This window comes from Pogoniulus pusillus, chromosome 9 (genome assembly GCF_015220805.1).
Source record: "Pogoniulus pusillus isolate bPogPus1 chromosome 9, bPogPus1.pri, whole genome shotgun sequence".
In the NCBI taxonomy this organism is placed as follows: Eukaryota; Metazoa; Chordata; class Aves; order Piciformes; family Lybiidae; genus Pogoniulus; species Pogoniulus pusillus.
In genome coordinates this window covers 38,440,151-38,452,595 of record NC_087272.1, presented here as the reverse complement: position 1 = coordinate 38,452,595, position 12,445 = coordinate 38,440,151, and the positions used below count along the sequence as shown (strand labels likewise).

Sequence of the window (12,445 nt, the reverse complement as noted above, 5' to 3'; positions counted from 1 at the left end):
TTTCTCTTTCTTTCTTTCTTTCTTTCTTTCTTTCTTTCTTTCTTTCTTTCTTTCTTTCTTTCTTTCTTTCTTTCTTTCTTTCTTTCTTTCTTTCTTTCTTTCTTTCTTTCTTTCTTTCTCTCCCTTCCTTCCATCCTTCCTTCTCTTCCTTCTCTTCCTTCCTTCCTTCCTTCCTTCCTTCCTTGCTTCCTTCCTTCTCTTCCTTCTCTTCCTTCTCTTCCTTCCTTCCTTCCTTCCTTCCTTCCTTCCTTCCTTCCTTCCTTCCTTCTCTTCCTTCTCTTCCTTCTCTTCCTTCTCTTCCTTCCTTCCTTCCTTCTCCTCCCTTCCTTCCTCGTGTAGTTTTTATGTGCAGATGAGGCAGTGCACATCATGGATTAGTTGGAATTTCAGTGATAGATTTCACAGACTCCTGGAATGGTTTAGGTTGGAAGGGACTCCAAAGCTCATCCAGCTCCAACCCCCACCACAGGCAAGGACACCTCCCACTAGAGCAGATCACTCAAGGCCCCATCCAGCCCACCCCTGGCCACCTCCAGGGAGAGGACATCCCCAACCTCCCTGAGCAACCTGTGCCAGCATCTCACCACCCCCCACCACCAAGAACCTCCTCCTGATGTCTCTCTGTGGAGGCATTAAGCAGATTGCTGTAGAGAGGCCTTGATGCCTGCATGTCTATTTTCAAACAGTTGTTTCTTGCCTGCCTGGATTCAACACCACCCTTGGCACATTCCCCTGCAGGATCCTGCAGCTCAAGCCTGCTGTGATTTGCTTTCTTGGCTCAATTAAGAGTCACTCATATGTTTGTGAGGGGAAAGAGGCAACTTGGATAAGTCTTTGCTGACAGGATTCAACTCTGAAACCATTCAGTTGTGTTTCTCACTGTAAAGGGTTGGATGCCAAACCTTGCTTTAATTACTGCTGAACAAGTTTCCAGGCAGTGCTTTGGATTTTCCATTCATCCATAGTTCTCTTTGGGTGTTTGATCTTGCACCATGGATCTCAGAGATAGCATCTGGGCAAATGAAGGATGTGAACACTTGATGCCCCTAAAGGTATTTAGGATGATGTGTACCTGGGCTAGCCTTGAAGGGAAACAAATGTATTGATTGCCAGAGAGAGTGATTGGCATTGGAATGGGCTGCCCAGGCAGGTGGTGGAGTGGCTGTCCCTGGAGGTGTTGAAGCCAAGCCTGGCTGGGGCACTTAGTGCCATGGTCTGGTTGGTTGGGCAGTTGATTCTGTGATGTGAAAGTAGCTGATCTGTTGAGCTTCCCAGAATCCTAGAATCAACAGGTTGGAAGAGACCTCCAAGCTGAGCCAGCCCAACCTAGCACCCAGCCCTGGCCAAGCAACCAGCAGTGTGCCCAGGCACCTGAATGTGAGCCAGCAGTGTGCCCAGGCAGCTGAATGTGAGCCAGCAGTGTGCCCAGGCAGCTGAAGGTGAGGCAGCAGTGTGCCCAGACAGCTGAATGTGAGCCAGCAGTGTGCCCAGGCAGCTGAATGTGAGGCAGCAGAGTGCCCAGGCAGCTGAATGTGAGGCAGCAGTGTGCCCAGGCAGCTGAAGGTGAGCCAGCAGTGTGCCCAGGCAGCTGAATGTGAGGCAGCAGTGTGCCCAGGCAGTTGAAGGTGAGGCAGCAGTGTGCCCAGGCAGCTGAATGTGAGGCAGCAGAGTGCCCAGGCAGCTGAATGTGAGCCAGCAGAGTGCCCAGGCAGTTGAAGGTGAGCCAGCAGTGTGCCCAGGCAGCTGAATGTGAGGCAGCAGAGTGCCCAGGCAGCTGAAGTTGAGGCAGCAGAGTGCCCAGGCAGCTGAAGGTGAGCCAGCAGTGTGCCCAGGCAGCTGAATGTGAGCCAGCAGAGTGCCCAGGCAGCTGAATGTGAGGCAGCAGAGTGCCCAGGCAGCTGAAGGTGAGCCAGCAGAGTGCCCAGGCAGCTGAAGGTGAGCCAGCAGTGTGCCCAGGCAGCTGGATGTGAGCCAGCAGAGTGTGCAGGTGATGCACACAGTGGCATCCTGGCTTGGATTCAAACTGCTGTGGCCAGCAGGAGCAGGGAGGGGATTGTGCCCTTGGACTGGGCTCTGGTGAGGCCACAGCTCAAGTGTTGTGTTCAGTTCTGGGCACAACACAAGAGAGCTGTGGAGGTGCTGGCTGGGTCCAGAGGAGTGCAACGAAGCTGGGGAAGGGCCTGGAGAGTAAATCTGATAAGGATCAACTGAGGGAGCTGGAGATGGTTGGTGTGAGGAAGAGGAGGCTGAGGGCAGAGCTCATTGCTGTCTGCAGCTACCTGAAGGGACATTGTGAGAGGCTGCTGCTGGGCTCTGCTCACAGGGAACTGGAGGCAGAACAAGGGGGAATGGCCTCAAGCTGATCCTGGGGAGGTTTAGATTGGACATTAGGAAGAAGTTTTTCACTGAGACAGTGGTCAGGGACTGGAAGGAGCTGCCCATAGAATCAGAGAATCATAGAATCATAGAATCATAGAATTAAGCAGGTTGGAAGAGACCTCCAAGCTCATCCAGTCCAACCTAGCACCCAGCCCTATCCAGTCAACCAGACCATGGCACTAAGTGCCTCATCCAGGCTTTTCTTGAAGACCCCCAGGGATGGTGACTCCACCACCTCCCTGGGCAGCCCATTCCAATGCCAATCACTCTCTCTGTGAAGAACTTCTTCCTAACATCCAGCCTATACCTACCCTGGCACAACTTGAGACTGTGTCCCCTTGTTCTATTGCTGGTTGCCTGGGAGAAGAGCCCAACCCCACCTGGCTACAATGCCCCTTCAGGTAGTTGTAGACAGTAATAAGATCACCCCTGAGCCTTCTCTGCTGCAGGCTGCACACCCCCAGCTCCCTCAGCCTCTCCTCATAGGATTTGTGTTCCAGGCCCCTCCACAGCTTTGTTGCCCTTCTCTGGACACCTTCCAGCACCTCAACATCTCTCTTGAATGGAGGAGCCCAGAACTGGACACAGCACTCAAGGTGTGGCCTGAGCAGTGCTGAGCACAGGGGCAGAATAACCTCCCTTGTCCTACTGGCCACACTGCTCCTGATGCAGGCCAGGATGCCGTTGGCTCTCTTGGCCACCTGGGCACACTGCTGCCTCATCTTCAGTTTACTATCTATCAGTGCCCCCAGCTCCCTTTCCTCCTGGCTGCTCTCAGCCACTCTGGCCCCAGCCTGCAGTGCTGCTTGGGGTTGTTGTGGCCAAAGTGCAGAACCCTGCCCTTGGCCTTGTTCAATCTCATCCCATTGGCCTCTGCCCACCCATCCAGCCTGGCCAGGTCCCTCTGCAGGGCTCTCCTACCTTCCAACAGCTCCACACCTGCTCCTAGCTTGGTGTCATCTGCAAACTTACTGCTGCTGGACTCAATGCCCTCGTCCAGGTCATCAACAAAGATATTGAACAGGACTGGGCCCAGCACTGATCCTCGGAGGTGGTGGAGTCACCCAACCTGAATGTGTTTAAGGGTGGTTTGGATGTGGTGCTTGGGGCTATGGTTTAAGGTGAATGATGTAGAGTAGGGTTCTAGGTTGGGCTTGGTGATCCTGAGGGGCTTTGCCAACCTGCCTGTGTCTGTGCTTCTGGGATCAGTATTTCATTACCTTTAGTGGAAAGAAAGGCTCTACAAGAGCAGTTGCACCAAGTCTGAACAGCTTTGCTCACTCTGTGTTGTTCTTCCTGTGCAGGCTTCCTACAAACCCCTCCTGAAACAGGTAGTGGAAGAGATCTGCAGTGCTGAGAGAGCTGACCCTGTTGATATTGAGCACCTGTCAGCAGGCCTCACTGATCTGCTTAAGACTGGATTCAGCATGTTCATGAAGGTAAACTCAGCTTCCTGAGCTCCCCCCTAAGATGTTCCTGAGGTCTTAGCATATTTCAGTTGATGTTGCTGAGAAGAACTTAAGGGGCAGGTAGGAAGAGCAGCCAGGCAGAGAGGGAGCTGGGGGTGCTGGCAGAGAGGAGCTGAAGAGGAGGCAGCAGTGCCCAGGTGGGCAGCAGAGCCAATGGCATCCTGGGCTGGCTCAGGAGCAGTGTGGGCATCAGGACAAGGGAGGTTCTTGTGCCCCTGTGCTCAGCACTGCTCAGGCCAGCCCTGGAGTGCTGTGTCCAGTTGTGGGCTCCTGAATTGCAGAGAGCTGTTGAGGTGCTGGCAGGTGTGGAGAGAAGGGCAGCAAGGCTGGGGAGGGGCCTGGAGCAGAGCCCTGTGAGGAGAGGCTGAGGGAGCTGGGGGGGTGCAGCCTGCAGCAGAGGAGGCTCAGGGCAGAGCTCATTGCTGTCTGCAGCTGCCTGCAGGGAGGCTGTAGCCAGGTGGGGTTGGGCTCTGCTGCCAGACAAGCAGCAACAGAAGAAGGGGACACAGCCTCAAGCTGTGGCAGGGCAGGTCTAGGCTGGATGTTGTTAGGAAGTTGTTGTCAGAGAGAGTGATTGGCATTGGAATGGGCTGCCCAGGGAGGTGGTGGAGTGGCTGTGGCTGGAGGTGTTGCAGCCAAGCCTGGCTGGGGCACTTAGTGCCATGGTCTGGTTGGTTGGGCAGGGCTGGGTGCTAGGTTGGGCTGGCTGAGCTTGGAGCTCTCTTCCAACCTGCTTGGTTCTAATGTGTGAACCTAATGTAAAGTAGATGTTTTGTACCCATCACCACACACCTCTCAGATGTGCTCATGCTTGCTCATCTGTTCTGTACTCCTGGCTGGTTGGCAAGAGCTCAGTTGTTACCTGAATGAGTTTCTAACCATCCTGTGTTTCTCACACAAGAGGATCTTCTCCACTTACTGCACCATCAGCACTGTAATTATTTCTTGAGCTTCCTTATATATTTAGTCTCCCTCAGTGCCAATTCACATAAAACAGGGTTTGGGAAGTGGTGAACTCAGACATGAAGCCTTCCAGTACTGGAAGGGAGCCTACAAGACAGCCAAGCAGGGACTTTCTACAAGGGCTTGTGACTAAATGTCAGCAAGGTCTTTTATCAAGACCTCATCCAACCTGGCCTTGAACACCTCCAGGGAGGTTGTGGAGCACAGAATCCCCCAATGTGATCTTTGATCACACTGGGTGATTCTGTGCTCCACAACCTCCCTGGGCAACCTGTGCCAGTGTCTCACCACCCTCACTGCAAACAACTTCTTCCTAACATCCAGCTCCAATCTGCCCTCTGCCAGTTCAAACCCATTCCTCCTCCTCCTCCACTCATTCCCAGACCTTGTCAATAGTCCCTCCCCAGCCCTCCTGGAGCCCCCTTCAGATCCTGCAAGGCCACTCCAAGGTCTCCTGGAAGCCTTCTCCTCTCCAGGCTGCACAGCCTCAACTCTCTCAGCCTGTGCTCAGAGCAGAGCTGCTGCAGCCCTCTCAGCATCTTGGTGGCCTCCTCTGCACTGGCTCCAACACTTCCATGTCCTGCTTGTGCTGGGGGCTCCACAACTGCCCCCAGGACTGCAGGTGGGGTGTGAGGAGAGCAGAGCCAAGGGGCAGAATCCCCTCCCTTGCCCTGTGCCCACACTGCTCTTGCTGCAGCCAGCACAGGGTTGTGTCTGGGCTGCACTCACACTGCAGGCTCCTGTGGAGCTTTTCACCAGCCCAGACCCCCAGGTCCTGTTCCTCAGGGCTGCTCTCAGCCATTCCCCACCCAGGCTGGAGCTGTGCTTGGGGTTGCACCCACTCAGGTGCAGGACCTTACCCTCAGATTGTGATCTGACAGCAAATTTCACTTGGATATTTCCAATTTCATGGCCAATGCAATTTCAGAGCCCTCAGAAACATCCCAGAGCAACCAAACCTTGGAAGGATCACAGCAGATCCACATTGCCTTTGTTGCAAGCCCATTGCAGTTCCTTCTTCTGTGGGACAGAAAGGAGCTGTGTTTAGCTGCAGGCAGCCAGCTCCTTCCAGAGAGAGCCTTGGGTGGTTTTACTATCAAACAAAACAAAACAAAACCTTGGCAGGGGACTCACATTCCTGACCCAAGCCAAATATTTTGTACCCAAAGTATTGTCCTCCATCAAAACACTTGTGCAGAGCAGCACAAATTGGAGCTTCCAAGGCCCTTTCCAGTGCAGCTTTAATTTGATTTAGAGTTTGCATGCTTCAGAGTGTTTTTAATAGGCATTTCTGGAATGTGTGGTTTGAACTTTGCAGTCTTCTGCAGAATGTTAAAGTTTTCTATAGGCACCATGTGTTTGGGGCTGGCTTTGTTTTGACTGCAGGAAGTGATTTGTCAGGACATTTTCTGCCTTGCATTGCCGTGCAAGCTTGTGTTCTGGGAGCTCTGCTCTCCCTCTGCTCTGCTCTGCTGTGTTGAGGCCACATCTGGAGTACTGGATCCAGTTCTGCCCACCCTGTTCAAGGGGGACATAAAACTGCTTGAGAGAGTCCAGCACAGAGCCACAAAGATGCTGAAGGGAATGGAACAGCTCTGTTAGGAGCAGAGCCTGAGGCAGCTGGGGCTGTGTGCTGGGAGAGGAGGAGCTGAGAGGTGACCTCAGCAGTGGTTCTCAATGTGTGCAGGTGAGTGGCAGGAGGCTGGAGCCAGGCTCTGCTGGGTGATGCCCAGGGACAGCACAAGGGGCACTGGGTGGCAGCTGAGGCAGATGAAGTTCCAAAGTTGAGTACACCCTCAGCAAGTCTGCTGCCCACACCAAGCTGTGTGGTGCAGCAGCCAGGCTGGAGGGCAGGGATCCATCCAGAGGCACCTGGACAGGCTGCAGAGGTGGGCACAAGCCAAGCTCAGGAGCTTCAACAAGACCAAGGGCAAGGTCCTGCAGCTGGGTGGAGGCAATGCCAAGCACAACTCCAGGCTGGGCAGTGAGTGGCTGCAAAGCAGCCCTGAGCAGAGGGACTTGGGGGTGCTGCTGGAGGAGAAGCTCCACAGGAGCCAGCAGTGTGCACTTGCAGCCCAGAAAGCCAAGCAGAGCCTGGGCTGCAGCAGCAGCAGTGTGGCCAGCAGGGCCAGGGAGGGGATTCTCCCCCTCTGCTCTGCTCTGCTGAGACCCCACCTGGAGTCCTGCATCCAGCTCTGGAGCCCCTGGGACAAGAGGGCTGTGGAGATGCTGGAGAGTGTCCAGAGCAGGGCCAGGAGGATGCTGAGAGGCTGCAGCAGCTCTGCTGTGAGCACAGACTGAAAGAGTTGGGGCTGTGCAGGCTGGAGCAGAGGAGGCTCCCAGGGGACCTTCTTGTGGCCTTCCAGGGTCTGAAAGGGGCTACAAAAAAGCTGGGGAGGGACTTCTGTGGCTGTGAGGAAGTGACAGGAGTGGGGGGAATGGAGCAAAGCTGGAGGTGGGGAGAGTGAGGCTGGAGATGAGGAGGAAGTTGTTGAGCAGGAGAGTGGTGAGAGGCTGGCAGGGGTTGCCCAGGGAGGTGGTTGAGGCCCCATGGCTGGAGGTGTTTGAGGCCAGGCTGGCTGAGGCTGTGTGCAGCCTGCTCTAGGGTAGGGTGTCCCTGGGCATGGCAGGGGGTTGGAACTGGCTGCTCCTTGTGCTCCCTTCCAACCCTGATTGATTCTGTGATTCTATGATTCTATTCCATTTAAACACAAGGAGGAATTTTTCCCCTGTGAGGGTGGCAGAGCCCTGGCACAGGCTGCCCAGGGGGGCTGTGTAGTCTCCTTCTCTGGAGATATTCAAGACCCACCTGGATGTGTTCCTGTGTGATCTGCTCTGGGTGCTCCTCTGGCAAAGAGATGATAGTGGAAGAGCTTTGGAAGTCTTTCCAGCCCCTGACATTCTGTGATCCTGTGATCCATACTGAGTGTCCTTCCAGTCTGTGTTCATGCTGAGTTTGTGCTCACTAAGAAAGCTACCAGCAAAGAGAAGCTTCATTCAACAGCAGCCTCTGAAGTCACAGGATGATAGAATGGCTTAGGCTGGAAGGGACCTTAGAGATTGCCTCATCCAAGCTGGCCTTAACATTCAGAAGCTGCCTGAGAGGGAGTGGAGCTGTTTGCTCTGGTGACAAGGATGCAAGAGAAGGAATAAACCAAATCCTGTATCTACCTTGAAGTGCTTTAGCAGAACGTTCTGGCCACTTCCCCCACCAGGGCAGGCAGGACACTGCTCAGAGCAATTACAGCATGAAGCACTCTGCTATCTTAGGAAATCATAGCTCTGCCTGCCCTGCTTTCTAAGGGAATACTTAACCTCCTCATGGCATTGTACAAGCACTGGAGTTGGTCTCACTTGAGGAGGAGTCTTTGTCAGCCCTGATGTATCCTCTCAATTGGCCTTTTGCTCTACATGGGCAATAGCTCAGGTACAGGATGCCCTACTGACCTGCAGTACAGTGCTGTCTGTGCCAGCAGGTCACTGAAGGGCAAGGCAAGGTGCAGACAGTGCTCACTGCACAAAGGCTCAGCTCCCTGAGACATCCCTCTGAGGCTTTTTGTCCTGGGTTCAGCCTCCCAGGGCAGCTAAAGAGCTGCCTGCCTGGGGAGCAGCCTTGGGCAGGGAGCTCTGGTGTGATCAGAGAATCATAGAATGAAGCAGGCTGGAAGAGAGCTCCAAGCTCAGCCAGCCCAACCTAGCACCCAGCCCTGCCCAACCAACCAGACCATGGCACTAAGTGCCCCAGCCAGGCTTGGCTTCAACACCTCCAGCCACGGCCACTCCACCACCTCCCTGGGCAGCCCATTCCAATGCCAATCACTCTCTCTGCCAGGAACTTCCTCCTCACATCCAGCCTAGATCTGCCCTGCCACAGCTTCAGACTCTGTCCCCTTGTTATGTTGCTGGGTGCCTGGCAGCAGAGCCCAACCCCACCTGGCTACAGCCTCCCTGCAGGCAGCTGCAGGCAGCAATGAGCTCTGCCCTGAGCCTCCTCTGCTGCAGGCTGCACACCCCCAGCTCCCTCAGCCTCTCCTCACAGGGCTCTGCTCCAGGCCCCTCCCCAGCCTTGCTGCCCTTCTCTCCACACCTTCCAGCACCTCAACAGCTCTCTGCAATTCAGGAGCCCACAGCTGGACACAGCACTCCAGGGCTGGCCTGAGCAGTATTAAGCACAGGGGTGGGCAGAAGAACCTCCCTTGTCCTGCTGCCCACACTGCTCCTGAGCCAGCCCAGGATGCCATTGGCTCTCTTGGATTAATGGCAATCCAGTCACAAAAGTACTGAAAACCAAAGTGAACCTAGCTGGAAACTGATTTTCTATCATAACAGGTTTGCTTCATTTACAGTGGATGAATTGTGAGGTCTTGTTCACTGTGATAAAGTAATAAAGGAGGAATGGAGGCAGAAGGTCTCAGCCCTGCTTAGGAGCTCCCCAGGTTTCAGTGAGAGCCATGAAGAATGCATTTCCCTGGAAACAGTTCATGAGTTTTAACTGAGCATCATCCTCACTGAGTTCCCTCTCAGCTGCTACAGAAACCATTTCATAGAATCACAGAGTCAGTCAGGGTTGGAAGGGACCACAAGGAGCAGCCTGGCCTTAAACACCTCCAGGGATGAGGCTTCCACCACCTCCCTGGGCAACCCCTTCCAGGCTCTCACCACCCTCCTGCTGAACAACTTCTTCCTAACCTCCAGGTTGAATCTCCCCATTTCTAGCTTGGTTCCATTCCCCTCAGTCCTATCACTACCTCACAGCCTCAAAAGTCCCTCCCCAGCTTTCTTGTAGCCTCCTTCAGATACTGCAAGGCCACAAGAAGGTCACCTGGGAGCCTTCTCCAGACTGCACAGCCCCAGCTCCCTCAGTCTCTCCTCACAGCAGAGCAGCTCCAGCTCTCTGAGCATCCTTGTGGCCCCCCCTTAGCCTTCCTCCAGCAGCTGATCATTGTTAGTGCGTAGGTTTGGAGCTGTACTGAGCAACTCCCAGTAAGGCTTTCCTTCCTCCCACAGGTGAATCGTCCTCACCCTGGTGATCATCCCCTTCTGATCATCTTTGTGCTTGGTGGAGTGACAGTCTCTGAGGTCAGAATGGTGAAGGATCTGGTGGCAGCACGCAAACCTGGCACCCAGGTAAGAACAGCTCTAAACCACAGGCTCCCAGGATGGAAGGGGTTGGAAGGCACTTACAGAGATCATCCAAGCCAACCCCACCCTGACAGAGCAGGAGCATAGAACCTAAGATAGGTAGCACAGGAACACATCCAGATGGGTCCTGAAAGGCTCCAGAGAAGGAGACTGCACAACCTCTCACAGGCTCACAGGATGTCACGGGTTGGAAGCCCCTGCCTTGGGTCTGTGCTCTCCACTCTCTTGCAAGGCAGCCTCAAGCAGTGCCCTGGAGGATGGAGTGCTGCTTTCAGGGATGCTTTCTGATCTGCTGGTGTGCCTATTGCTAACCTCCTCACACCAGCACATACAATTCTTTCTCATCCTGGAGCAGAGCCCTGTGAGGAGAGGCTGAGGGAGCTGGGGGGGTGCAGCCTGCAGCAGAGGAGGCTCAGGGCAGAGCTCATTGCTGCCTGCAGCTGCCTGCAGGGAGGCTGTAGCCAGGTGGGGTTGGGCTCTGCTGCCAGGCAGCCAGCAACAGAAGAAGGGGACAGAGTCTGAAGCTGTGCCAGGGCAGGTCTAGGCTGGATGTTAGGAGGAAGTTGCTGTCAGAGAGAGTGATTGGCATTGGAATGGGCATGGCAGGGAGGTGGTGGAGTCTTTGTGGCTGGAGGTGTTGCAGCCAAGCCTGGCTGGGGCACTTAGTGCCATGGTCTGGTTGGTTGGGCAGGGCTGGGTGCTAGGTAGGGCTGGCTGAGCTTGGAGCTCTCTTCCCACCTGCTTGATTCCATGATTCTCTGATCCTGAAGGGGCACTGAGCTGTGACACCCTGGTGGACAAAGTTAAGCCACCCCCGGGATGGAAGCACAGGGCATGGAAGACAAGCAGAGGGTTAACACCGGAGCTGATTGAGAGCTGTGCAGGGGGACTTTTGGCTGCCCCTTCAGGGAGACTCCAGGTTTGACAGTGGTGACATTGGATCTGGTGCTGCTTTGCTTTGGCTTAACCCCAGCAGCAGGTCACACTCTGAGGCAGATTCCTGAGGGATTTGAAGCTTTGCCTGCATCTTGCCCTTTGTCCGCATGTGCTGCGGTAGAGGTGGAAGGACTTGAGGTGGGGGAGGCTGGAGGGGAAAAGAGAGAGAAGAGAAAAAAAGAAGCAGTTGTGCAAGTCAGTGTGCAGAAAGAGCTCCTGGCTGCCTTGGATTTACCTGGATTTCTGCACCTTGGCCCCGAATCTCTGCCACCTGTTTGGGATTATTCCCCTTTCAAAGAGTCTGAGTCGAGCCAGCCTTTACCAGAGCAGGCAGCAGGGCAGCAGTGGTGGCCTCCCAGGGCCCTTGCAGTCAAACTGATGCTGAGTTTCGGCTCTGGGAAGAGTAGAGAGCTGTGTGGGTGCAAAAAGAGGCGGCAGCAGAGCTGGCAGGACAGGCTGATTACTCCAGCAGCTGTTTGGAGCTGAGGCAAATGGCAGTTCAGCGTGTGGCTGCCATCCCCAGCGCCGCTCTGCAGCTGGGCACAGAGGCAGGATCAGCTCTGCTGGAGGGGCACAGAGGAATACAACATTCCCTGCCTTTGGAATTGGATGGGGGGAGCAGTTTCCCTGACCTGGTGAGAAGTGTCCTGCTTCCCAAGGGAGAGATGGCCTTTTGTTTCCCCTCTTCCATCAGCAGAGTGAAAAAGGGGGTCAGAGCATGAGTGGATGTTTCTCCTTCCCTCCTTCCTTCCTTCCTTCCTTCCTTCCTTCCTTCCTTCCTTCCTTCCTTCCTTCCTTCCTTCCTTCCTTCCTTCCTTCCTTCCTTCCTTCCTTCCTTCCTTCCTTCCTTCCTTCCTTCTTCCCTCCCTCCCTCCCTCCCAACCATCTATGTGCTGGTGGCTGAGGCACACAAGCAGATCAGTTCCTGCAGCTGCACCATCAGAGGTTACCTGTAGCCTTCCCTGCCCTCTGCAGCACAGAGCTTCTGGCACCTCAGGAGCCTTCAGGAGGAGCATCAAAAGTAGACTGCATTGAACAAAGAGAAGGCCTGCAGAGGAGATTGACAGAAGTGACCTGTGCCACAACAACAACCCCATGCAGCACTACAGGCTGGAGGCAGAGTGGCTGAGAGCAGCCAGGCAGAGAGGGAGCTGGGGGTGCTGGCAGAGAGGAGCTGAAGAGGAGGCAGCAGTGCCCAGGTGGGCAGCAGAGCCAATGGCATCCTGGGCTGGCTCAGGAGCAGTGTGGGCAGCAGGACAAGGGAGGTTCTTGTGCCCCTGTGCTCAGCACTGCTCAGGCCAGCCCTGGAGTGCTGTGTCCAGCTCTGGGCTCCTGAATTGCAGAGAGCTGTTGAGGTGCTGGCAGGTGTGGAGAGAAGGGCAGCAAGGCTGGGGAGGGGCCTGGAGCAGAGCCCTGTGAGGAGAGGCTGAGGGAGCTGGGGGTGTGCAGCCTGCAGCAGAGGAGGCTCAGGGCAGAGCTCATTGCTGCCTGCAGCTGCCTGCAGGGAGGCTGTAGCCAGGTGGGGTTGGGCTCTGCTGCCAGGCAGCCAGCAACAG

General features: G+C 55.0%; 1 protein-coding gene across 1 annotated transcript in view; it reads left to right on the top strand.

The window, feature by feature from the left end:
* The window catches only part of SCFD2 (sec1 family domain containing 2), a 204,546-nt gene that overhangs the window by 189,321 nt on the left and 2,780 nt on the right, over positions 1-12,445 (top strand). The window contains exons 7-8 of the mRNA XM_064149430.1: positions 3,684-3,818; positions 9,819-9,938. Of these exons, the coding sequence (XP_064005500.1) occupies positions 3,684-3,818; positions 9,819-9,938 (255 nt within the window). The remainder of the gene's footprint in view (positions 1-3,683; positions 3,819-9,818; positions 9,939-12,445) is intronic.